The sequence below is a fragment of the Apodemus sylvaticus genome, chromosome 1, assembly GCF_947179515.1.
Source record: "Apodemus sylvaticus chromosome 1, mApoSyl1.1, whole genome shotgun sequence".
Lineage (NCBI taxonomy): Eukaryota > Metazoa > Chordata > Mammalia > Rodentia > Muridae > Apodemus > Apodemus sylvaticus.
The window spans coordinates 40669361-40695874 of record NC_067472.1 but is presented as its reverse complement, the minus strand read 5'-3'; the positions used below and the strand labels follow the sequence as shown (position 1 = coordinate 40695874).

Genomic DNA, 26514 nt, shown 5'->3' with positions numbered 1-26514 from the left:
ATTTCTTTATGTCCTACAACAAACGTATATTGTGTCTTCAGTAATTGGATATTATAACCTAGTTATGGTAAGCAACAAAGAGCGGTGTTATCTTGGGGTCTGCTGGGGCCTCAGTGACCACTAATTCATAAAGTTATCCCATGCCTACCTACTACTGAAATTTTCATTTAATAGTCATTTCTTCTGAGGGAGCATTGTCTAACTATACAGGGTTCCTGTGTTCAAACTTATTTTAATTGTATTTTTTATTTAGCTTACAAGGTAGTAGGTTTCTAAGACATGATTTTACATATCCTTTGTTTTGGTTAACCTTTTCTCGACCTTGCCCTTCCCATGTCCCTCTACCACCATCCCTCCTTCAACTTCAGCTGTATGTCCCTTCACCCTTAAGCTTGCTTCATCCTCTCCACAATAGGCCCTTTCTAGTTTCTTGACCCCTACAGACACTCCAAATTAAACACAAATGTAAGCATTAAAGCTAGGATGCATATGACAGAAAATACATGACATTTGTCTTGTTAGGCCTAGGTTGCTTTGCTAAATATGATGTCCACCACTTCCAAGTTCCTGAAATTTTTATGATGTTATTTTTCTTTAGAGGTAATTAGAATTCAATTGTTTTTATGTGCCACATTTTCATTACCCATTCATTAGCTGATGGGCATCTAGACTAGTTGCATTCCCTAGTTGCTTACTGTAAATAGAGTAGCAGTGAACATGGATGTGCAAAGAGGATTTGAAGTCCTTTGGATAGATGCCCAGGAGAGGTATAAATTGATGATGGTAGTTGTATTTAATCTCTACAAAGATTTCCATAGAGAATAGAACAATTTACTTTTCTTCCATCAGTTCATAAATTTCTCCCTTTCCCCACATCCTCACCAGCAGCTGTTATCATTTACTTTCTTGATGATAGATACCTATTCTGATTAGATGAGTTAGTATTCTGAAAGTAATTTAGTGAATTATGTTAAATTTTTTTAATGTATATAGACATTTCTATTCCTTTCTTTTGTCCAAACCTTCATTTCTATATCCCTCTCGATTTGTTTTTTTTTAATGGCAGGAGGAGGGAAGTGTCTATTTAGAATTAGCCATCTGGACTCAGTTTAGATAATCCCAATCTTGTCAGCAACATCTAGAGCATCATAATCATGAGCCAAGCGAACATGCCCCTTCTTCTCTCTGTCAGGCCTTATCAGGGTATTGACTCTGACCACATTAGTGTCATAGAGTTTCTTCGAGGCCTTTTTGATCTGGTGCTTGTTGGCCTTGACATCCACAGTGAACACAAGTGTGTTGTCCTGTCTTTTTCGTGGCTCACTTTGGGGTCAGTGGGAATCTGATGATAGCATAGTGGTCAGGCTTGTTTCTCCTGGGCGTACCCTTTTGAGGGTCTTGGGGCGCCAGAAGGTGGGTGATGTGCTGGAATCTTTTTCTTTTTGTAGCTGTGGACGCCTTTCAGCACTGCCTTTTTAGCTTTCAAGGTCTGTGCTTTGGCATCCGCTTTGGAAGGGGCAGGAGCTTCCTTCTTTGCTTTCGGCGCCTTGGATTTTTTTAATTGTTGATTTACATGACATTTAATTTCTTGGATTCTTTGTTAAGGATACTAATCCTCTGTTGGAAATATAAGTGGCAAAGAAGTTCTCTCATTCTGTGAAATGTTTCTTTGCTTGATTCAGTTTCCTTTGCTCTACAAAAGCGTTTTAATTTTACCCATTTATTGATATTGGTCTTATTTCCTAAGCAACCAATCTATTCAGAAAATCCTTACCATTCCCTGTATCTTGAAGTATACTTTCTACATTTTTGTCTAGCAGGTTTACAGTTTGAAGTCTTCTGTTGAGGCCCTTGATCCAATTTGATTTTGTGCAGTCACAGGTTTTGTGGGGTTTTCTACATGTTGATGCAGATTTTCTGGCACCATTTGATGAAGAATGCTGTCTTTTCTTTGTTGTATGTTTTTGGCATCTTTCTCAAAAAATCAAAAAATCTCCTTCTCTTCTATTCCATTGTTTTTACATGTGTATCTTCTACCAACTGTCTTATTATTCTAGCTTTGTAGTATCACTTGAAACAGAGTGTGATGGTAACTAAGCAGTTTTGCTCAAGATTGCTGTGGCTTTCTATAATATCATATGCTGCTATGTGAGTTTTAAGATTTGTTGGTGTTTTCTATGAAGAACATTGCTGGAATTTTTATTGTGATTGCATTCAACCTATAGTTTGCTTTTGGTAAGATAGCCATTGTCACAATATTGAATCTTCCCATCCATGAGCATCTTTCTTTCTTCTGGTGTCTTTCTCAATTTTTTTTTTTTAAGTTTTCATTATAGAGGTGTTTCATATCCATGGTGTTTGGTCCATGGTGGAACCATGGACTTTTTATCAAGGGCTGTTCCTGTTTGGTTGGTTGATTTTAGATAATAGAATTATTTCTTGTATTTTTTTTCTTTTTTCTTTTCTTTCTTTCTTTCTTTTCTTTTCTTTCTTTCTTTCTTTCTTTCTTTTTTTGACATGGGTTTTTGGTTTTTGTTGTTGTTGTTGTTGTTTGTTTTGGTTTTTTGGAGACAGGGTTTCTCTGTATAGCCCTGGCTGACCAGGAACTCACTATGTAGACCAGGCTGGCCTCGAACTCAGAAATCCGCCTACCTTTGCCTCCCAGAGTGCTGGGATTACAGGCATGCGCCACCACCACCCAGCTTTTAGTATGTGTGTTAATTTTGTATTCTGCCACTTTGCTGAAACTGTTTATCAGCTCTAAGAGTTTACTGGTAAGAGTCTTTAGAGTCTCATGTATAGAAAGAGTCATGTCATCTGCAAATACACTTTGACTTCCTTTCCTATTTATATCCCCTTTGTTTTTCTTGTCTTGTAAAGACACTTATCTTGTTCTTCATTTTAGTGGAAATGCTTTCTTTTTTCTCCATATAATATAGTATAGGTATATCATATAGTCTTTATGATTTTGTGATAAGATGTGTTTCTTGTGAGTTTCTTCAGGACTTGTAATATAAACAGATTGTATTTTGTCAAAACCCTTTTCTGCATCTATTGATATAACATGGAATTTCAATTCTTGAGTCTATTCATGTAATATAAAATTGTATTGATTTGCATATATTGAATCATTGCTGCATCTCCAGAATAAAATTTCTCAAATTTGACCATGGTTAGTGGTCTATTCTTTGTTTTTCTTAAATCCAATTTCCAAACACTTTGCTCAGAATTTTCTGTTTTATAGAATGGCTTGAGAAGCATTGGGCATTAGTGAATTATTTGAAGGTCTGATAAAGTTCACCAGTGAATCCATCTTGGCCTGGACTTTTCTTTTTTCTTAAGGGTTTTAATTGTTATTTAAACCCTACTGCTTATTATAGATCTGTTCCATTTAGGTTTAACTTTAGAAAGTGATATTTATCTAAGAATGCATTTATTTCTTTTAATATTTCCAATTTAGTGGAAGTTTCGTTTTCAAGGTACAGTCTAATGTTTTTCTAAATTTCTTTGGTATCTGTTGTAATGGCTCCCTCTTTCATTTCTACTTTTATTAATTTGGGTTCATTCTCGGTCATTTGGCTTCGAGCTTGTCAGTCTTGTTAATCTTTTGAAAGAATCGATATTTTTGTTATGGATTCCTTATCCTTGAGAATTTTATGTATTTCATACAAGGAAATATGATTTTATCCTCCAACATGCACTCTCTGAACTTCATGTATGTGTGTATGTATGTATGTCCTTCCTTTGATTTTCTTTCCTGATAACCCTCTAAGTATTGCTAGTGCTGCTCTGTGCATAGATCTGGCACTATCCACTGGGTTATAGGAAACCTGTCAATAACTATATCCTGAATAAAGATTAAATTCTTCTTCCTTCAGCAACTATCAACAGCCAATAGCTCCTGACTATGGGCAGAGGCTGGAGCTGGAGATCTTTGCTGACTGAATCTTGTGTAGGCCTTGTACAAGCCTTTACAGCTACAGTGAGTTCATGATTATTACAGCCATATCTTTTCCAGAAGACCAAAATTCCCAGGATTCATCTCAATCCTCCATCACTTAATTTTTTCTGCTTCTGAGCTTCCAGTTTCTTTGACCTTCTCAGTCTGAGATCCCAGCCCATAAAATGGTGCTCTTCACATTTATGGCGGGTTTTCCTGCTTCCAGGGAACTAGCTTAATCTGGGAAACTGATAAACCTGTAGTTTCATTTCAGTGGTGATTCTAAATCCTATCAAATTGACAGCCAATATTCACCATCACATTACCCAAAAAACTGATTATTCAATTTATTGTCTTTTTTTAAAACAACCCCCTATTTTACATACTATTAAAAGTATCTGAAATAATCAACTTTAAAAATGTTTTTATTTTGGCTCTCAGATTTGAAGTATCAGTTGATCCTATTTCTGTAAACATGTGTAGCAAGGTAGTACAAACCTGCTCATCTCATTGCAACAGCAAAAGAGAAAGAAAGGGACCCCATGGTCACCTTTGAAATTACATCATTAAAGACTCTATAGTCACATCACATTGGGCAACCAGTCTTTAACACGTGGACCCCAAATGATAACATTTATGTATTTGCTTATCTCCTCCTAACCAGTGTTGGTTATAACAAAGGCTCCAAAATCATTCTCACTTCCAGCATTTACCATGTGTAAACACAGGCAGGTCATATAACAAGGTGGGTTGGATCATAGTCTCTATCAAAGGGTTTCTGAAGCTGATTTAATGAGTTAGTATCTGCAGGGAAGGAAAGGTTTTTAATAAAGAAATCACTGGCAGTGAATAAAATGAGTAGGTGCTCAGTTGACCCTACATGCATTTGCTGATGGTGAGAGCCCCTTCTAAAAGTCAGCTACAACTCTCCATTTAGTTTTTCTTTTTTCTCTGTGCTTACTCTTCCCTTGAGTTGAGGACTGAAAAATGTTGAAGATTGATCATAGCTGCTTTGGATGTACAAATAATTTCAGTGGCTCTCTGACTTAGTAGTAGGCATTTCCTTCCATGATGTAAGCATGTCAGTGCTTTTCTGAAGCCGGATGTCCCAGTGTGTGCCCAGTGCTCTTCAGTTGTAACTCTCGCTCTAGTTGTCTACATATTGTTGTTCCAAAAGATTTCCCAATTCCTTATTTGATACCACTATACTATTAACCTTATTTGTCATTGTGATTTGAATTCTCTTGAATTTTATGTGAGCCATAAACTATAGACAGAAATAATGGATTATTGTCATTTGGTTGAACTGCTTCAAGGGTTCAAAACCTTGTTTCTGTGTGAATGTGACAGTGATTAGTGTCTTACCCTAGCTCGCTTGTGCAAATTTCTTTTCTCAAACTGATTTGTAAGGTGTTTTTGAGTATCAGGAGATAAATATGAATACACACACACACACACAACACCACATTGCTCACCAATACTTGTCTCAAAATGTTCTTGTTTATTTACCTTCCCTTAGAATTCTGAATTTCCATCAAGTTACACAAAAATTACCAACAAACCTAAACACACCTTCTATCTTGATTGTGGATAACCTTAAATGGTTTTATTAAATAGGATGATCACTGCTTTTAGGAATATACAGTATTTGAGTCTGTTTCCAGAAATGCTTGCATCACTCCAGAATTTAAGGTGTTTGCAGAGCAATGTCATTAAACCTATTTGGGAGGGTTCTTGAAGTTATAGTTAATAAACATTGACTACAACTAATATTTACATATGTCCTTGTTATTGTATAAGAGTGTATTTGTTATTGTATGAGAGTGCAAAGTCCACATTAGGTTATTAAAATATTTGATGTCTCTTCTTTTTCAGAAGATGAATAATCTTTCATTTAGTGAGCTATGTTGCCTCTTCTGCTGCCCACCTTGCCCAGGGAAAATTGCTTCAAAACTAGCATTCTTGCCACCTGATCCAACTTACACACTGATGTGCGATGAAAGTGGAAGCCGCTGGACCTTACACCTGTCAGAGCGAGCAGACTGGCAGTACTCATCCAGAGAAAAGGATGCCATTGAGTGTTTCATGACAAGAACCAGTAAAGGCAACAGAATTGCTTGTATGTTTGTGCGATGCTCACCAAATGCTAAATATACCTTACTCTTCTCACATGGAAATGCTGTTGATCTTGGCCAGATGAGCAGTTTTTATATAGGTCTGGGGTCCCGGATTAATTGTAACATATTCTCATATGATTACTCTGGCTATGGTGCTAGTTCTGGAAAGCCAACAGAGAAGAACCTGTATGCAGATGTGGAAGCTGCCTGGCTGGCTCTTCGGACAAGGTAATCATTTTTACACTTTGGTGTGTAAGTTATACTGTAGAACAGCAAAACAGAAAGCATTTTTGACATGGATGCTTTGAAATAAAATATGAAGATATTTGCATATATTATTTGTATTGCATTAAGAGAGTAAAATTTTATATAATAGCCAAAGCACTCTTTAAAAACAGCTCACAATTTATGTGTATGTAAATGCCTATGTGAATGTGTTTTTTAGTATCTTTTTTAATTTAAATCTAGTAACATTTAAATGTTTCGTCTCAAACTTTGTTGCTAGGATATAATACACACATTCTTATTCTGTGATTTCACTATTTGTTTGCTCTCATTAATAATATAAGAAGCCTGCCTTTTGTTTGACTATTAAGCAAGACATGTTGGCATTTTACTTTACATTTTAATCTTCTAAAGCTTGGAAAGATCATCTCAATTTTCTTTGAAGTAATATTTTGATAAAATTAAGATGTATCTCTTATGTCATTCTTTTAATGAGAACAGGGGCTGGAGCTCAGTGGTTAAGAGCGCTGGCTGCTCTTCCAGAGGTCATGAGTTCAATTCCCAGCAACTACATGGTGGCTCACAACCATCTGTAATTGGATCTGATGCCCTCTTCTGGAGTGTCAATGATAGGATGCTCACACAACATTAGATAAATAAATTAAAAAAAAAAAAAAAAGGAAATTCATTAACCTTTCTGGGTAGAAGTTTTATAGATTCCAGAGTGTTATTCTTCATAATTCAGATTAGTATGCAATAAATGATAGATGTCTTAATATAAATGGTTTCTCATTACTTATTGATAACCTACCTTTTCCACAATATTTAAATTGAAGCTATAGGCTATAAAGAGCCCACTTTTCCTAATTCATTGTTAATGCTCATGATGTCATGAAGAACCTCAGTTTTATGAATTGGTGCAGCTACTGTGGGGGATGAATGCTGGGGGATTTAATTCCCTTGGGGGATTAAAGGTGTGTGCTACCACAGCCCAGCAATATAACCATGTTTATTAAAATGTTTTTTAAAATATTTCCTTTCCACCGGGTGGTGGTGGTGCGCGCCTGTAATCCCAGCACTCTGGGAGGCAGAGGCAGGTGGATTTCTGAGTTCCAGGACAGCCTGGTCTACAGAGTGAGTTCCAGGACAGCCAGGGCTACACAGAGACACCTTGTCTCCAAAAAAAACAACAAAAAAAATTAATAAAGAAAATATTTCCTTTCCAATAAAGTTACGTCCTTATAGCAAAATTCTGTGTAGAGGGAATTCTGAAATCAGTTGCAGTAATATGAAAGCATTAATTTGAAAAATAAGAAAAAGTAAATGTAAGTAGTAAATTATTAACAGAGTGATAAAATTACTTTTTAGGCCGAGCATGATGGTGCATGCCTTTGGGAGGCAGAGACATATGGATCTCTATGAGTTCGAGGCCAGCCTAATCTATAGAGTGAGTTCTAGGACAACCAGGGCTATTACACAGAGACACCTGTCTTCAAAAAATAAATTATTGAGCTGGGCGTGGTGGCACATGCCTGTAATCCCAGCACATGGGAGGCAGAGGCAGGCGGATTTCTGAGTTCTAGGCCAGCCTGTTCTACAGAGTGGGTTCCAGGACAGTCAGGACTACACAGAGAAACCCTGTCTCGAAAAACTAAAAATAAATAAATAAATAAATAACTGTATAGGGGAGGACAGAGAATTATGTTTAGTTCCCAATGTTTTATATAAAAATTTATATAAAAATTCTCACATTTATATAAAAGCCATCTTTAAGAATGTTGATGCTGTTTATATCTGGGCAAGTAACAGAATATTCCCGTTATTAGAATCTACTATTTGAATCTAATACAACTGTCAAATATTATAATACTTTAAAATAGAGCAGCTGAATAGTCCATGAATTTAAGGCCAGCTTGGGCTACATAGTGAATTGAAACTGAAGCTGGGATGTACCACATAACAAGACAGTCTCAAGAAAAGAGCAGCAGGCAGTAAGCTTGGCGTGGAGGGGCACACCTTTGATCCTAGCACTTTGGAGGTAAACCCAGGCAGATCTCCAAGCTTGAGACTGCCCTACTCTAAAGAGCAAGTTCCAGTACTGTCTGGGCTACACATAGAAACCTTGTCTCAAAATAAAATAAAGAAGGTAAATATTAATAATCATACAATAATTTAATTATTAAGGTACAAGTTGGGTGTTGTAACTCATACCTGCAATACTTATAGCAAAACTAAAGGATGTTTTGGTTGTTGATGTTTCATGACAGTTTCTCTGTATAGCCCTGGTTGTCCTGGAACTCACTCTGTAGATGAGGCTGGCTTCCAACTCAGAAATCTGCCTGCCTCTGCCTCGCATGTACTGGGATCAAAGGTGTGTGTCGCCACTACCTAGTTCCATAAAATTGAAGTTTTAAGACTTTAGCAATTACTTTTCCAAAGATTAGAACTGAGCACGAAATAATTGAGTATAGAGCTTATTGTAACATTAGAAATTATGGTGGCTAAGAAATTTTATTTTTTAAATATAAACTGACATCTTGTGAGATATTTTGTAGCAAATCTTTAAAACAATGGACTATTCCAACTACTTTTTGAACTTGTGAATTTCTTAGGTATGGCATCCGTCCTGAAAATGTGATTATATACGGCCAGAGCATTGGGACAGTGCCATCTGTGGACCTCGCTGCTCGCTACGAGAGTGCCGCTGTCATTCTTCATTCTCCTTTGACCTCAGGAATGCGAGTGGCTTTCCCTGACACCAAGAAGACCTACTGTTTTGATGCATTCCCTAAGTAAGTTCAATATTCATTCAGCTCCAGGAACCTTACAGTGACATTTGTCATTGAGTTTCTACTTCATGTAATTGATGGCATCGGAATTGTGAAAGAGGCTGTTAGCACGTGACTGATAAAAAGACTGAAATGTTTGAGCATGAGGGCATAAATCCTAAGCAGTGTACTAGTCCTTAGACAAAAGAACAACTTGGTGAATGTAAATTAACAGGTCAGAGCAGCAAGTTGGATGTGGGATTCTACAAAGAACAACTTGAGGAAGGATGGATGGATTACATATACTGAAACAATATGAAGTTTAGTGAGAGGCCCAGCATGAGAGAAGTGAGGGAAGGTGAGTAATGGTGCCTACCAGTTGTGTGTGCCAAGAAAGTTAACTCTTGAATGGCCGAATAAGGAGAACTGCCATGCATAGTATTGGATGGATTTGAAAGAAGAAGGACTGCTCTTGCTTTCCGTGGTGAAGAGTGGTTGCCACCTGCCTTCTTCCTACTTGGAAAAACCATTAGTGGCCTGTTTTTCTCAAGGATGAAGAGAAAGCAAGAAGGGAAAGCTGGCAGTTTCATTTGGTCTTCTTTCCTCAGTTGGCAGAACTACAAAGGATATTTTTGTGAATGGCAGGCCAGAAGCCAAGGAAGGTATCACTTGGTTCTTTAGCAGAAGAACAAAAGTTATTTTAAAACAATATTTATTCTGTATTAGGCTAGAGAAGTGACTTAGCTGTGAACATGAAGATCTGAGTTCAATCCCTAGAGCTTATTTTTTTAAGTAGGCATAATGGTGCTCGCTTGTAAATACCTGGCTGGTGAGGGGTCAGAGAAACAGGTAGTTCTCTGGGGCTCCCTGGCCACTGGACCTAGTCTGTTTAACTGAGTTACAGAGAGTTGGTGGGGTGAGCTTTGCCAGTTTATACTCTGAACTTTTTTTTATGTTTGACATATCTAGATATTTCTCAGGAATAAGCTAGTTGAAAAAGAAAATATACTATTTTAATCTTGAATCCTCTAAGTAAACATTTCTGCATTTATTAGGAAATAAAGCCTTGAGAGTGCAGAGTGCTCATCAGTTCACTAAGTAGCTTACTCCTTGTAAGATTCCATTTAAGTGTTTTCTCTGTCCAGAGGGGGTGAACTTCAGAAAACATGTTTGTAAGATTTCTTTGCATAGTTTCCTTTTCCAAGTTGCCTTTCTAAAAGTCTGTTTTGGTCTCTGTCTTACATTTGAGGTGTTCTCTTCAGTATCTGATCACTTAGTATCTGAGTTCAGAGTAGAGAACCAAAGAACTGCTCTGATAACGCTATGCAAATACAGCTCTAGGAAGCTCTGCTTTGGATGAGGAAGCATTTCCCCACAAAGGCAGCCTTTGGTGTGCTGTGAGACTAGAGTGCCTTTCCCCTGAACGAGACTCCTACAATCTGTGGACCTTCCAGAGTTGAAAAAAGTTACTCAGCTTTATTAATAGTTATTTCATACACTCATCCAATTTCTAGCTTGAAACTTTTTTTTTATGTTTTCTCTCTGATTTTAACCTTAAACCAGAACAAACCCAAAGGATTTTGCTTGAGTTTTAATAACTGATAGAATAAAACAAGTGCAGTAGGGAATGAAGTTAGCCCAGTCAGGCATGGTCCTTGGGTTATGGTTCTTGAAGCCTAGGGGACACTTGGCATCGAGGACCAGCGCTTTCGTGTAAGGGTAGCAGTGAGTGACGCAGGCAGAACAGCTGCAAAGTTAACTTCCTTCTGTGCCAGAGAGGCCATGGAAAGGAGGGATGGCTTTGGATCTTACTGAAACTTGAGTGGTTTCTATCCCTAAAGCTGTTTTGTACAGTTCTAATGTTTGAATTTTCTGTTCTAACACAGGAAACGTTTTTTATATAATTCATTGACCTTTTTTTCCTTTCTCTTATTCTCTCTAGTATTGACAAAATCTCTAAGATAACCTCTCCAGTATTAATAATTCATGGGACTGAAGATGAAGTCATTGACTTTTCGCATGGCCTCGCATTGTTTGAGCGTTGCCAAAGACCTGTGGAGCCTCTCTGGGTTGAAGGGGCAGGGCACAACGACGTGGAGCTTTATGGACAATACCTTGAGAGGTTAAAACAGTTTGTGTCACAGGAACTGGTAAATTTGTAAACTACTCTGTAAATTTGCATACTGGGTTTTCTTTTCTTGCTGAACTGCACTCCTTGGTAAATAACATAAAACCTGAAGGTTTTGTTTACAAATCATGTAAGTTGCCTTCATAACTGTACAGGTAATGATTTGTTAACAGACTTAATGAAGGTTTTAATTACCATAACTTGAAACTGGAAATAGCAGTATCATGCAGTCAGGCTGTGTAATTTATATTTTTTCTGTGAATTTTTTTTAAACATCAAGATGAGTACTGTATGAAATTTTAATTCTATAAAATCAAATGCTGTAAAAGTATTGTCAAATGCTTTTGCATATCAAAAGCAAATTTATAAATATTTTTAAACATCTCAATGTACTAAATATCCTGGTATACAAATGTAATATTCTTTCAAAAAGCTGTATATCTAAAGCAATTCAAGTACTCAGAATAAACTGTAAAAAACAAAACTGTATGAAAACATCCACGTTGAGTTGATGTATACTCTATTGTACAGGGATAGAGGCTTAAATGGTTATTTTATTGTAAAAAAAAAAATACATTGACTTTTCTGTATCCGATTATAAGTACATTTATCCTTTTAAAAAAATGAAGTCTTAATGTTTATGCCATCTGTTAACTTACCAGCTAGTCATCGTGTAAATGCTGAGTTCTGATGGCGCTGGATTCTAACTAATTCTGATTTATGTTTGGTACTGTGAGACAACTACTTAACATTTTCATTCAGTTATTTAAAGGACATTTAGGGCTTCAAGAATGATTTTGTATGCAATGTTGTTTTAAATTTGACTAATTATTAGAATTGTAGTAGTCTTCCTTATATGAATACTTGAAACTCCATTAGTTGATCTTCAAGACCACAGAGAGACTGGCTGTTCGGTTCCTTTCCATCTTGGCTGTTTTAAGAGTAGGGCCTATTCTTATGAATTACTATCTGAAAATGTCATGGGTTCCCTCCTGAATGCAGGGGATAAGAAAACATGCCATCTGTTTTATATTAACCAGTATAGTAAAAAAATAAAGCTCACACAAAAAAACTAAGTTGCCTTTCCTTGAATGAATCCTGCCTGAATAAATGAAAGAAAAATAAAAATTAAACTAATGGTATGTAGTCTAATTTGTAATGAATGAGAATTGAAATAATACACACTGTGGATATGTTTTTAAGGCCTTATGTAGTTTTAATTGTTCTGCTTGTTCTGTGGTTATGTCTAAGATTATAGTATATGATCTTCAAAGTATATCAAATATTGTGAATGCTTTGGCTCAGATATGTCCAATTAACAGTAAAACAACAAATGTATCACTTGGCTCTGCTTGTTTGCCTTCTTCTGAACTCCTTACCCCCACACGGAAGGGTACTTTGATCTTTCCACATATGTGAATGGCTGTAGCCTTCTGTTTTCCACCACCTTCCCTGTCTAACAATAAGAATCCTACATTTGTTTTGTTTGGTTGGTTGGCTGGTTTACTTTTTGTGACACAAAGTCTCACTAATGTAACCCTGGCTATCCTAGAACTTGCTATGTAGAACAGGCTGACCTTGCATTCACAGAGATGCACCTGTCTCTGCCTCCCAAGTTCTAGGATCAGAGGTGTGCACAACCATGCCCTTCTTCAGTGGTCTACTTTTAGATGAACTGTTTTAGCTTCTACATAGAAAAGAAAACATGCTTATCATTCTATATCTGGCTCATTTACTTAACATAATCTTCTTTAATTTCATTCATCTTATTGCATATGGCAGGATTTCAGTCCTTATAAAGTAATGCTCTATTGTGACACATTTCACTTGTTCACTAATCTGCTTGTTACTGTACTAATTATTTAATTGGTCGGAGCCTGGACTCTGACAGTTTAAAGAAGCTAAACAGTAGTAAAAAGTAAGTCAAAAGCGGAGGTCCACATTGGAGAGAAAGGCAGAGATCCGCAGAACCCTCTTTCCAGGTCCATCTTTGGAGTCCTGACATTAGGTTTAAGTTTAATTAGAGGGCAAGCAGTATGCGTAGCTCAGTGGTGCCCGTTAAAGTGTCCAACCCATCACTGTCTCAGCTCCTGACTAACTGTGGCCAGAGTTAAGGTCAGAGCTTATTCCCTGGCAGCCCTAATAAGCCAGGCTTGGCACACATCTTTAATAAACCCATTAAAGATCCAGATTAACAGTGAAAAGCAGAGTCAGGTGTTGGTGGCACACACCTTTAATCCCTACACTTAGAAGGCAGAGGCAGGTGGATCTCTGAGTTTGAGGCCAGTCTGGTCTAAAAATCAAGTTTCAGGACAGTCAGAGTACACAGAAACCCTGTCTCAAAAGAAAACAGACAAAACAAAAGAGTAAAAAGCAAATTTATTCAGTGTGGTCACATCTGATTCTTACTATTGTTTCCTATGTTTAGGGTCCTATCCAAAGAGCCATTGTGCTTACCAGTTTCTCAACTATTTCATTTCTATTTTTCCTAGAGTTTGAGAGTGAGCTCTTTCATTTAGGCCCTTGATCCACCTTGTTTTTTTGCATAAAATAGAAGAGAGTTGTCTCTTGCCATCAGCTTCCTGGTACTGTTTACTGAAAGAAGTTGTCCTTTCTCCTGGGCATGTTTGTGGTGCTGTAAGTGAGAATGAGCTGGCTGTGAGTTGTGTGTATTTATTTCTGTCTTTATTGTTGGAGGGGCTGGTTTTAGGTTAATAGCATGTCAAGTTTGGTTGTTATGGCCCTGTAGTATGGCTTACAGTGTTGCGACGCAACTTACTTGGGTTATTTTGCCCAAGATTGCTACTTGGAGGCTTTTGTGCTTACATATGTAAGCATTGTTATTTCTAGTTCTTAGTTCTATGAAGAATAATAATACTGGTATTTTGATGGGAGTTGTGTCCAAGTAGAGCACTTTAAGAAATGTGGACTTTTTAAGAAATATTGAGTCTTCAGTCAATGAACATGGAAGGTATTTGCATTATACTTTTTGTGTCTAATGTTTCCCCCATCAGTGTTTTGTAATTATCACAGAGGACTTTGGTTAAGTTTGATATCATTTTGTTGTTGTTGTTGTTGTTGTTGTTGTTACAGTTGTTTTAAGACTGCTTTCGCTGGGCAGTGGTGGCACACACCTGTAATCCCAGCACTCTGGGAGGCAAAGAGGCGGATTTCTGAGTTTGAGGCCAGCCTGGTCAACAGAGTGAGTTCCAGGACAGCCAGGGCTACACAGAGAAACCCTGTCTCGAAATCAAAAAAAAAAAAAAAAACCGAAAAAGAAAAAAAAAATTATTTTAGCAGATTTCTCTTACTGTTTTTTCTTTTCTTGTTTTTTAAGACAGGGTTTCTCTGTACCTGGAACTCACTCTGTAGATCAGGCTGGTAACAAATCCAGGGATCCACTTGCCTCTGCCTCCCTAGTGCTGGGATTAAAGGCATGTGCCACCTCCACCCAGCTGGGTTTTACCAGATTTTTGTTCTGATATATAGAAAAGCTATTAATTTTGTATCCTACCTTATTGAATTTGTTTTTTGTAAAGTCTCGGGTTTTTCTAAATAACAGCATCATCTGCACACAGGAATAATTTGATTTCCTTCCTATTTGTATGCTTTTTGTGTTCCTGTGTGGTTTTGCTAACCAGATTTCTTGATGATGTACTGAATAGGAACCGTGTCCGTGGATGCCTCTTGTTGCTGTTGATTCTGCTCTCAGCTTTTCCCCACTCACTGTGGCACTGACTGTGGCTTTGTCATATGTACTTGTTAGGATATGGTGGTTTTCCTGAATTTGTTTAGGGTTTTTATCACAATGCATCATTGAGCTTTATCAAATCCTTTTTTCATGTTGAGATGATCATGCCCCCTTTAATCCTTCATTTGATTAGTTGGCCTGCTCATATCTCTAGGACTAAACCAACCTAAAATGGTTTTTAAAAATACGATGTTGAATTCAGTTTACTGGCATTGTGGGGTTTGACAACAAAATTTAAATTCTGTTAGTTTTAGAAACCAGATGTCCAAAGGTAGGGTGTTGATTTGTTTGTGTTGTGAGGCCTTTCAATGGCTTGCAGATATCAATGTTTCCTTTCATAATCCCTCACTGTCCCACCTCTGTGTACGGACATCACTGGTTGTCTTATTCTTTGTGCAAGAGTTTTGCATCTCTGTTCATGAGGAATATTGATGGTTTCTTTTTGTGTTGTGTCTTTATGTGGTGCCAGCTGCTTAGAATGGGTTTGGAAAGTGTTCCACTGTGACCAAAATACGTGATCGGAAGCAGTTTGAAGGAGGGAGATTTATCTTGGCATGCCATTTGAGGGTACAGTCTCTTCTAGCCAGGATCGTACAGTTTATGGCAGCAGGAGACAGAGTGTTTGCTCACATCACTGAAGTGCAGTCTACTCAGCCCAGACCTGGGTAGTAACCCAGAAAGCTCATTCCTTGTGACCCACTTTCTCCAGTCTGGCCATATCTTCTGTAAAGATCCCACAACCTCCCAAACTAGCACTTACAACTAGATACCAAGTGGGTCCCATTTAAACTTGAACAGGTATCCCTCCCGTTTATACCTTTAAAATGGGTTGAAAGAAAGTCATTTTAATTCTCTTAATTTTGACAGAATCCATCCATGAAGCCATTTGACATGGTTCTGGGTTGAGAGATTTAACTACAGCTTCAATCTCCTGTTAACTGGTCTGTTTTAAGTGGTTTAATGGTCTCATGGATCTATTTCCGTACATCATAGGTATTGAGGATTTTGTTCTAGAGGACTTTTCAGTTGATAAACATATAATTCTTCAGGATAGCCTCTAATGAGCCCTTGAATGATGTTGGTTATTATGTTTTTCACATCTTTTCTTGCTTAGTCCAAGTAAAGGTTTGTTAGTCTTTTCAGAAAGCCAGCTCTTTGGCCAGGTGTGCAAACCCATGCCTGTAACCCTTGAACTAAAGAGGCTTGTGTAGGTGTGTCCTGGGTTTTTGATCAGCCAGAGCTACATAGTAAGGGCCTGTCTCAGACAGTTTAAATATGTTTCATTGATCATTTCTGTTTTCTTTATCAGTCTCTTTCATTTATCTCCGCCATCATTATTTCCTTCTGCTAATTTTTATTTGGTTTGTGGTTTAAGAGGCAGTGTTAAGTTGTGTATTTGTGAGCTTTGAGGGGTTTTTTATGTAGGCTCAGTACTGCATACTTGCCTTGTGGTAGATCAGAAAACTGTAACATAAAGCTTATCAGTGTCAAGACTTTTCTGAACCTGGACCTTTGGCAAATTTACCAGTTCTCTGTCTATGTAAATCTATCTGTCTTTTTGTTTGTTTGAGATAGGCTTTTGCACTCAAGAGGCCAACCTCTGCCTCCCAACTGCGGGGATTAAAGGCATGTACCACTACCACCTGGACAGTTTTTTTTCTTATTGGCTTATACGTATAGGTGCTCTGTTTAAGAGCTTAATAAATGAGTTTTGAAATTGTAACTAGTAGCAATTATCATATTCTTGGTACATTTATGAATTCTACGTAACCAAAATTTGGCTTAGGACAACTTTCTCCTGACAGATACTACATTACAGAAAGCAAAGTAAACCTGGAGATCTTAAGCTTGGTGATTGTACAGCCTGACCCTGCATTTTAGAAACGCAGAAACAAACCCAGGTGAGGGAGTTGCTTGCTCTAGGTTAAATTTATTAGCAATGTTGTGGTGAGGCTGCTAGATCCCATTAGCTTCCTTAAAGTAATAAAACTGTGATTTTGTATTCTAGCTATAGAGTCCAGGCTGCCTTGACTGTGCTATCCTACTGCCTCTGTGCTGTCTGCTGGGATTCCTCCAATGACCCTTTCGGACTTTACAGCACAAATTGATTTGCTCTCCAATCCTTAATTCTGTATTTTAAATGACTAAACTTTCATCATTCCTTTCCTGTTTCTTAATGATTTAATTAATGCTAACTTATTTTGCTTACTAGTGAAATAACAAGTTTTTAGTATGGCAGTAGCTAATCGGTGTGACTACGTGAATAAGTAAGAGTTTATTTCTACTGCCCATTTACTACAAATTATAACACTGAGAACCGTTTAAACTAGAAATTAGACTGAGGTACCATTTTCAGAAATGAGAGACAACATTTATCCTATTTCTAAATAGATGATGCCTCTGACTGAATAGGGATGAGTAATGCTGAGGAAGGAAGCAAACACTGCTAACCTGGAAGTGACCTACTTGACATTTGAGCTTTAAAACCAGCAAAAGAAAGAACAGGAAGAATGGCATCTACAAATAGTGTTCAGCTAAAAGCTGTTAAATTGGCTTGTGTGAAGCCAGATGGACTCAGACATTGTATTTCCTCTTGGCATCTATGACTAAACATGCATAATACAATTAGAACACTCAGGAAAAGGCTTTAATAGTCTGATTTAAGAATAAAATTCATCCAGACACTAAGGCACACAACCGTAATCTGAGCACACAGGAACAAAAGTTCAAGGCCATCTGGAGCTAAGTATAATCACAGAAAACAACAAACTCCTATATTGGAAAAAAGTGAAGAATGCTGTTTTGTAGTGTTATTCCTTTAGTAACTCAGAATTCTCCCCCCCCCCCCAAAAAAAATAACTGGTACATGGTTGAGGTGAAATTTCAGTGGTAGAGTGCTTGCCACACATGTTGAGTGCATTTGATGCCTGCATCACAGGAATAAAAACTTAAGATATTCCAAAGTGACTGCTCACAACAATTATAAATTGGCGTGGGGAGGCATATTTGTGGACATGGGGCAGTCTGAATCAGAATTTTAAAACAAGAGCTTGGGATGGTAGTTCGCTGTTGCTGTGAGTTTCAAACCACACTGGGCTGCAGAAGTAACCCTTTGTTGCAAAAAAGAAAAAAGAAAAGAAAAAAAAAAGGAATTGTTCCTTTCATACTCAGTGAATACATAAACTACAAATCAAAACTTATAAATAGAACTCTATATTATTTAGTCTGGTGAAACATTTGCCTTTACATACATTGTTTCTTTTGTAAAATCAGAAGCCGCCTATATTACCATCAAAGCTTCATAGTATTTGAAGCCCTTCTGAATGTCAAAGCAAGGTTTCTAAGCCTCCTAGGTTTACCATGAGAAAATAAAAACAGAAGAACAGCTTAGTCCATAAGACACTTGGAAGAGCCACCACTACGGTGGGTGAGCTCTGCCGGGGAGTGTGCATGATTTGCCCTAAACAGCCCCACCGGAAACCTGGCAAATGGAGGGGCATATGAAGTGGGTAAGTGTGTGTTGGCTAACCATGGCCCTGGGATGGATCTCTAGCACCACAAGAAACATAATTAAAATTCCTTGAGTAGCCAGTAAGGAAGAGAAACATAAATGTATTTACATGTCCTAGTGTTCATGGAGGCTAGGAAGGACATCAGATCCCCTGGGGCTAGAGTTACAGGCTGTTGTGACCTGCCCAGCCTGGGTGTTAAGAACTGAACTCTGGAAGGGTAGCAAGAGCTCTTAAGCAGTAACTCATCTCCAGCCCCACACCCACTCTCCTGAGTTACATAAGCTCTTGTGTTATTGGAATCCAGGCTGAGTGGCTTCTCAGGCTCTTCTGTTTGCATTCAGGTTTGTTTTACAATCCTCTCACAGTTAACTGTCACTTCAGAGTCCCATAAATTCATTTCATTGGCTCAATAGTTTAGAAAACTACAGTTATCAAATGTCTAGGACTAGCAGTGTGCCCAGTCAGACAGTGTGTGCTTAACATGCTCAAGTTCCTGAACTTCCACTCTTTAAGTGTGAAACAGCCAGGCTATATAGCAAAACCTTGTCTCGGAAAACAAAAACTTCATGAATTTTTTAGAAACAGAGCAATATGTTTTGTCTTAAATTTTCCAGCAGCATCTAAATGACTAAGAACACTAATTTTAGAAGGTGCAGGGGAACATGTGCAGTGGTACTATGACTGCATTCAGATTGGCACAGCTTAAAGCCATCCCTGACAAGTTGAAACATGCTGCTCAGAAAGTTAAGCAATTACAAAGAAAAAAAAAAAAAGTAACCATGAATATGAAGGAACAAACTTCCTAATACCAAAAAAAAAAAAAAAAAGGCTGAGAAAAATCAGTGTAATACCTTAAGCTAATAAATAACCAGAAATATACAGAATACAGAGAAAGTTCATATAAGTACGTGAAGACCCAATTAAGAAAAACATTTTGCTACTAATAGGAAACCCTGAGTGTAGCATTGACAGAAAGGAAGCTAGGCATGGTGGCTCATGCTTTGGTCATCACGTTTGCTGTCTATGCAGGCTGTACAGTGGTGACATCTTGTGTGATGCCTAATCTTAGTATCACCTTGACTATATGTTGCAGGAAATATTAAAAAAGACTGGTGAGTTCCCGCCTTTGTCTCTAAGCTAGCCCACACAGCAACCGATTGCAGTCTTCCCAGCTCTGGTTCTTTTGTCTCAGTGCCCATACCTTCTCAACCATAAATCCCCTGTGGTCAGCAGTCCTACATTCCAGTAACCCAGTAAAACAAAACTCTTGAAGCTCATAATTAACCAGTCAGATTTATATATCAATACATTCTCAGTTCACAAGATTCCCACACAATAGTTTCAGAGCCGATAGATAATGATACAAGCTGCTCACCTAGAAAAGACAAGTGATCCCAATTACGCTATCCTTTATGATATTCATGACTACTTGTCATTAAATATTTAAAGCCATACAGAATCTGAATCATCTTCCTCTTGCTCCATCTTTCTTCTTCCTCCCTCCCTTCTCCTGAGTCACTCCCTGTCTGCAACTCTTAGCTCCACCTCCCTTTTCCCTGTCCAATCACAGGCCTCCTGCTGCACTAATATTTAAATTAATTGGACAGGGAAAATCCTGCCATAACTATATGTGCAATCAACTAAAACAGAAGCATCTGGGCACACCTGTAAGGGAGTTTTCTTGATTGGATCATTTGAAGTCAGAAGACCTACCCCACTCCTGGTACTAATTCACAGTCTGAATTACTTCTCTAGAGGAACATTGCTGATGGACTGAATTTATATATGAGATTTATCAGAGTGGTTCCCCAGCTGTAGTGTGACTCGTCCAACAATGGCCGTCTTCTGACAGAATGTCAAGAATCCAAGAGTTGTTCAGTCCATAAGGTTGGATGACTCAGCTGCTCTTCAAAATACATTGGAATCCTGAAGACGTACATTTGAGTATCAGCAAAGGAATGACTCAGCAGCAGGATAGATGAACATGCCAGCAAGCATCATGGCAAACAGGCAAATAGGAAAAGCTTCCTTCCATGTCCTTTCATATAGGCTATCACCAGAAGGTGTGATCCAGATTTAGGGTGGGTCTTCCCACCTCAAATAATCCAAGGAAAATTTACAGGTGTGCCCAGCTCCTTGGGTTTTAGTTGATTCTAGATGCAGTTAACTTGAAAAGTAGGTGGAGTGGTGCACATCTATAATCCTAGCTTTGTGGTGTTTGAGGCCAGCCTGGCCTACACAGAAATTTCAAGACCAGACAGACCAGATAGTGAGAATCTGTCTCAGAAAAAGGAAAATAAAATAAAATTGAAACGGCTTACTTTGGCATTCCTGTGGCAAATTTTGTGGCAAACGAGGAGTTTCACCTTATACTTTTTAGAGGGGCTCAGTTCATCTTGAGTGGGGAAGTATGGTGAAGAGAGATCAGGGTAGCAGCTGTGTATGGATTAGCAAAGCAGACAGCAGAGAGCAGCTCTGGAACTGAGGAGCTGGCTAGACTTTCGAAGACTCACCCATACTGACAGTTCTCTGCCAGCCAGACCTTCCTCTAAAGGCTCCAACCCTAGACAGCAGTAACAGATGGGGAATATTTCAGATGGAAACTGTAATGAAAAATTTTTTTAAATAGTTAAAATGCTGCATTGATGGGAGCTGAACAGGAATCAGTCACTGAAGCAGTTTCAGTCCATATTGTAGCCACATCTGGACTGCTGCTGTACTTTGGAGAAGCCAGAGTACCAAAGACAAGAAGCAAAGCACAACTGCAGAATGGATCTAAACAGGCTTGAGAGCAAGGTCCCTGGTGCTACACCAAGTCCAAGTCTGCCCAGTGTGGCCTCAGGTTGGGCCTGAGGTGAGATGTCTCTAGGTCCTTGGCTTCTTATTCAAAGAGACAAATTACACAAGTCTCTAGGACATGTCAGAAAACACATCGCAATATAGCAGCAGGCCACAGGAACACATAGGAGGGGTCCAATACTGCTCGGGGCTCTCCTACAGGGGATTAAAAAGAAGGAAGGTGGTTGATTACTAGGGATGTTGTTTGGGTGGTTTTCTATTTCGATACGTCGGGTCCCATTTATAGTGCATGGTCCTTCTCATGTATATCCAGTTATGCAAAGGCATAAGATGGTAAGTTGGGATTTTGTTCCTAAAATGCCACCATAAGCCTTTTGGGACATGAATCTCAAACGATATCAGAGCTGTCAGCCTTTCCATTCTTCTGTCCAGATAGAAGGACCATGGAATTGAATAGGATCCAAGATGCTCATCACTGTTCAGAGGTGTGTGTGTGTGTGTGTGTGTGTGTCCCTGCTCTGGTGACTCTTTGTCCCCAAACATGCTTCTTTTGTTTTCCTATCGTTGCTGTTTAAACTGAAGAGGCCAGAGGTAAGACAGCCCTGCCCTGGAACATGAAATGAAAATGTCGTGGTTTCAGGAAAAGTTCATCTGAAGTGGTAAATAATGGCTCGAATTCATGGTTCCTTAAAACTGTGGGGCTGAAGAGATGACTCAGCCATCTCTCTAGCTCCTATAAGTAATTTCTTACTGTTAGATTTTCTCAAAGATGGCACAAAAATGCAGTCGACAACTCTATGTAAGCTTATGACATACTTTTATTTTGCTTTAATTAAAAGATAATGACATTACAAACACACACACACACACACACACACACACCTTTTCTCCAGCTCTTCCCAATTCCACTCAGAGTCATGGCTTCTACCAGTCTGAGTGTAGTGGCAATTCCTGGTTGTCAACTTGACTATATCTGGAATGAACTACAATCCAGAATTGGAAGGCTCACCTGTGATTCTAATCTGGAGGCTGGGAAATACAAGTTTCTGACCTAGATCTTGAAATGGATATTTTGAGATATAGTGGCTATGAATTCCCGAAGATTAAGACGGGGAGATCTCTGAGTTCAAGGTCACTTCGACAAGGTGACTCTACAGGAAGGAACCCACTTCACCTGACCCAGGAGGATTTAAATGGAGTCTCTAAGAATAACCCCTCCCCCGCCACACACACACACTATATAATGTGATGTAAAAATGTATGTGGGCTGAAGAGATGCCTTAGACCTAGGTTCAGATCTCAGCACCCTCATCAGGTAGCTCACAACTGCCTGTAACTCCAGCATCAGAGGATCTGGTATACTCTCCTAGATAACAACGCAGGAAACTGCATTCGCAGGCACACATAAAACGTCCCCAAATATATGTGTATGTATGACTAATAATAGCATTTTAATGCATTTAATTGCTTGACTTAAACCACCCATATTATTTTGTATCATTTGGTGAGGTTCTAAGATGCTCTCCGAAAGAGGTTTTTAGAGTGAGATCCCAAATACTCAATAATCCACTTCTAAATTTTGCCACTCCCATTCCTGTCCCATCAAATGAGTTTTGTGAGTTTCCAAAATAAGGATGACCAGGACTTTGAAAAAAACAAAGGAAAACTTTGAGATTTAACAAGTACTCAGGGAAGAGGCCAGATGCATGTCTTAAAAGGTATTCAGTGCCAATGACCAAAATATTTTTCCGTCTGACTTTTCTGTTTCACGATACAGCTCTTATAAATGGCCTTGCGAGATGGTACATGGGAAAAGCTCTTTAGGATTTAAAGCTATCTCTAGTTCTAATGATCTCCAGTTCTAATGATGAAAACTGCGCATGACAACTGCGCAAGCGCTGTTCATTGGGCTTTCCTGTACAGTGCCTTCTTGCTGGAGCCTGCTACTACCTCGGTGCCCAGTCAAGCCCACTTGCCAACTTCCAGCACTTAGTATTGCTTTCTCTGATGACTTCCCTTTGCTAGACCTAGCCCAGGCCAGACCCTGATCCCATTACCTGGGGTGGGCAAGGAAGATATTTATTACTCATGCTTCCTGCATAGGTGCACCAAATCTGCCTAGGGCAGGGCGCATGCGTCAACCCATGCTGTTCGCTGGTTTGATTTCATAAACTTGACTGGCTGTTTCTCCTGTCTTTCCCAGGTTTTCTAGCTTTTTCTTCACGTCAAAGAAGCTATTTGCTCCCAAATCTATTATTTTTTATTGAATATATTCTTCATTTACATTTCAAATGTTATACCCTTTGCCTGTTTCCTCCCTCCCAGAGAACCCCCAACCCGTCCTCCCACCCCCTGCCTCCAAGAAGATTCCCCTCTGCCCAACCCACTCCCACCTACCCTTCCTCGATTTCCCCACACTGGAGCATCTATCGAGCCTTCATAGGACCAAGGAGCTCTCCTCCCACCGATGCCCGACAAGGCATTCCTCTGCCGCACTGTGGCTGGAGCCATGTGTACCCCTTGGTTGTAGTCCCTGGGAACTCTGGGAGTTCTGGTTGACCGACATTGTAGTTGTTCCCATGGAGCTGCAAACCCCTTCAGCTCCTCCAGTCCTCCCTCCAACTTCTTCATCGGGGGCCCCACGCTCAGTCCAATGGTTGGCTGCTAGCATCTGCCTCTGTATCTGTAAGGCTCTGGCAGGGCCCCCTCAGGAGACAACCATAACAGGCTCTTCTCGGCAAGCACTTCTTGTCATCCATAATAGTGTCAGGGCTTGGTGACTGTTTATAGGATGGATCCCCAGGTAGGACAGTCTCTGGGTGTCCTTTCCTTCAGTCTGCCCCATGCTTTGTCTCCATAATTGCTCCTGTATTTTGTTCCTTTTCCCAGAAAAAAAGCACGCTTTGGTCTTCTTTCTTCTTGTGCTTCATGTGGTCTGTGCGTTGTATCTTGTTTATTCTGATGCTCCCAAATCTTTGTCTCGTATTGTATCTGTCAGGTATCTTGAAAGGGATTGCATTAAAGGAAGTATCGTGTCAGAACACTGAACCTCAAACTACTCTGATCTCTTTGGAGGACCTGAGAAAGCTCTGAGATGGAAAGAGAGAGGCTTCCTTTGAGAAATGACGGGGTTTTAATTCTGGTCCTGGCAGAGTGGGCTTTATACAATCGTTCTGAACCCCTCAGCTCATCTTTTATTTGTTTACAGTATTGTATCTGCATTGATGACTTTACTCTCTGAGTCTGCCACCGTTGTCACGCCCACTGCCCCGTCTCTTTGTTTGGGTCACTTGACTCAGTGTGAGACTTTCAAGCTACATTTATTTTCCTGCAGATTTTGTAATTTTGCTTTTCTTTACCACTGAGAAAACTCCCGTGTGTATGTGTGCCGCACGGTCAGTATCCACCCATCTGTTGACCGGCATCTACGCTGGCTCCATTTCCTCTCCATTAAGAACAGAGCCTGGCTTTTTACTGGGTCTTCCCAAAGAATAAAAAATAAAATAAAATAATATAAAATAAAAAAAACAAGAAAATAGTTAGATAATGAAAGGGGGGCAGGAGGTAAGCAATGATAAGAAAACCCCACAGACTTAGCATTCTCCAGACCACCTGACATTAAGGCAGAGAAAAGCTTATGATGACCTCAGAGCTTAGGGGAAATTATTATTTTAAAGGTGAACACAGAGACAGAGGTAGAAGCTGTTATTTAATTATATTAACACCAAATGTCAGACAGATCCTCCGAATAATGGGTTAGCTCATTCTCATATGGATACCTTAAAGTCTGGCATAAGAAGTCACACACTGATTTACTCCTTAGGAAGCACAGTGAGATAGAATCTGGATATGTAGACCAAGCTGGCCCTTTAAACTTGTAGTGATCTTCCCTCCTCTGCCCCTAAGGTGCTGGAATTAGAGCCACCACACTCAGCTTTATGTACTTGTTTTAAGTGATCTCTATAGAGAATTCTAGATGGGTCAGTACTGTTTGGTTTGATTTTGAGAAGGGGTCTTACTTTGTAGCCAAAGCCAGCCAGGAACTACCAATCCTGCTTCCATCTCCTGAGTGCTAAGATGTAGATCTGTGCCACCAAGGCCAACTATGGACCTGTATTTCTAACCAAGGAATAACTTGTATAGTATTACTCTCCTATTATAAATGGCTAGAAAGCTAGACAGCATACAAGAAACAGCTCTGTGGTAATAGTATGGCTATAGCATATTCAAAATTTTTATTCTGGACAGAAAAGTGAAATCAACTCCACGACTGTCCCAGAGCTCTGCCTACACGTAGGGTTCCTAGACAAATCTTGTGAAATCTCAGACACGCAACAAACTTCAGTGTGTCAGTAGAAGCAAGGATGAGACAGCCCAGAACTGCTGCCCACAGTCTCAGGAGCCCCTTATCTCCTAGGGACTTCCACTCTGGAAAAAAAAAAATCAGGACGAGCCAGTTTGAAGTACAGTCAGAATGTATTCAAAAGTAAGTTCAACCGATTTAAATATGAAGGTAGAAAAAGGTGCTCAGGCAACGTATCTGTAAAAGTACAAGATTGTATTTGGCAACCCTTCAAAGGGGAAATATTGTTAGATACGGACATAGGGAAAGAAAACCCAAATGGAATATGTTAATTTCACTCATCTAGAAAGATCTAAATACTAGTTTCATGATGCTGAAGTGGCTAAAATGCTCAGAACAGAATAATGGAAGGGAGCAAGCTGAATATGAAAAAGCCCTAGAAATCTTCACACGGACCTCAAAGATTTCTTAGCTGAGTGCTACTCTGTATGTATAGTGTGAAATCCCCAAAGGAGAGAGTAAAGATTTCCAGGTTCTACCATGCATCCAGACCTCAGGGACATCTCTGGGCATACAGGGCTATTAGAGATCTTTTAAAAAGCTCATATCTTAGTAATACATACTATAAGAGAAACACTAATTTTCATATTTAAAAATATAAACTGATCCACAGGATTGGCAATATAGATCAGTGACGGAGCTCTTGCTGACCTTGTTGGAAGTCCCTGGGCTCGGTCCCTAGCAAAACAAAACAAAACAAAACAAAATTTTAACAGTGCTTTTAAGGCCTTAAGAAAAATTAAGGTAGCCGGGTGGTGGTGGTGCACACCTTTAATCCCAGCACTTGGGAGGCAGAGGCAGGTGGATTTCTGAGTTGGAGGCTAGCCTGGTCTACAAAGTGAGTTCCAGGATAGCCAGGGCTACACAGAGAAACCCTGTCTGGGAAAAAAAAAATTAAGGTAATCTTTGCA

At 39.1% G+C, this 26514-nt stretch overlaps 2 protein-coding genes and 1 pseudogene across 2 annotated transcripts in view; 1 reads left to right on the top strand and 2 right to left on the bottom strand.

Annotated features, from left to right (window-relative positions):
* Positions 1–12525, top strand: part of Abhd17b (abhydrolase domain containing 17B, depalmitoylase) — a 36865-nt gene extending 24340 nt beyond the window's left edge. The window contains exons 2-4 of the mRNA XM_052188379.1: positions 5816–6285; positions 8895–9074; positions 10993–12525. Coding sequence (XP_052044339.1) covers positions 5819–6285; positions 8895–9074; positions 10993–11212 — 867 coding nt within the window. The 5' untranslated portion in view covers positions 5816–5818 and the 3' untranslated portion in view covers positions 11213–12525. The remainder of the gene's footprint in view (positions 1–5815; positions 6286–8894; positions 9075–10992) is intronic.
* Gda (guanine deaminase) overlaps positions 1–26514 on the bottom strand; it is a 680631-nt gene that overhangs the window by 321556 nt on the left and 332561 nt on the right. The gene's annotated exons all lie outside the window — the stretch shown is intronic.
* Positions 1110–3313, bottom strand: LOC127685095 (60S ribosomal protein L23a-like; annotated as a pseudogene).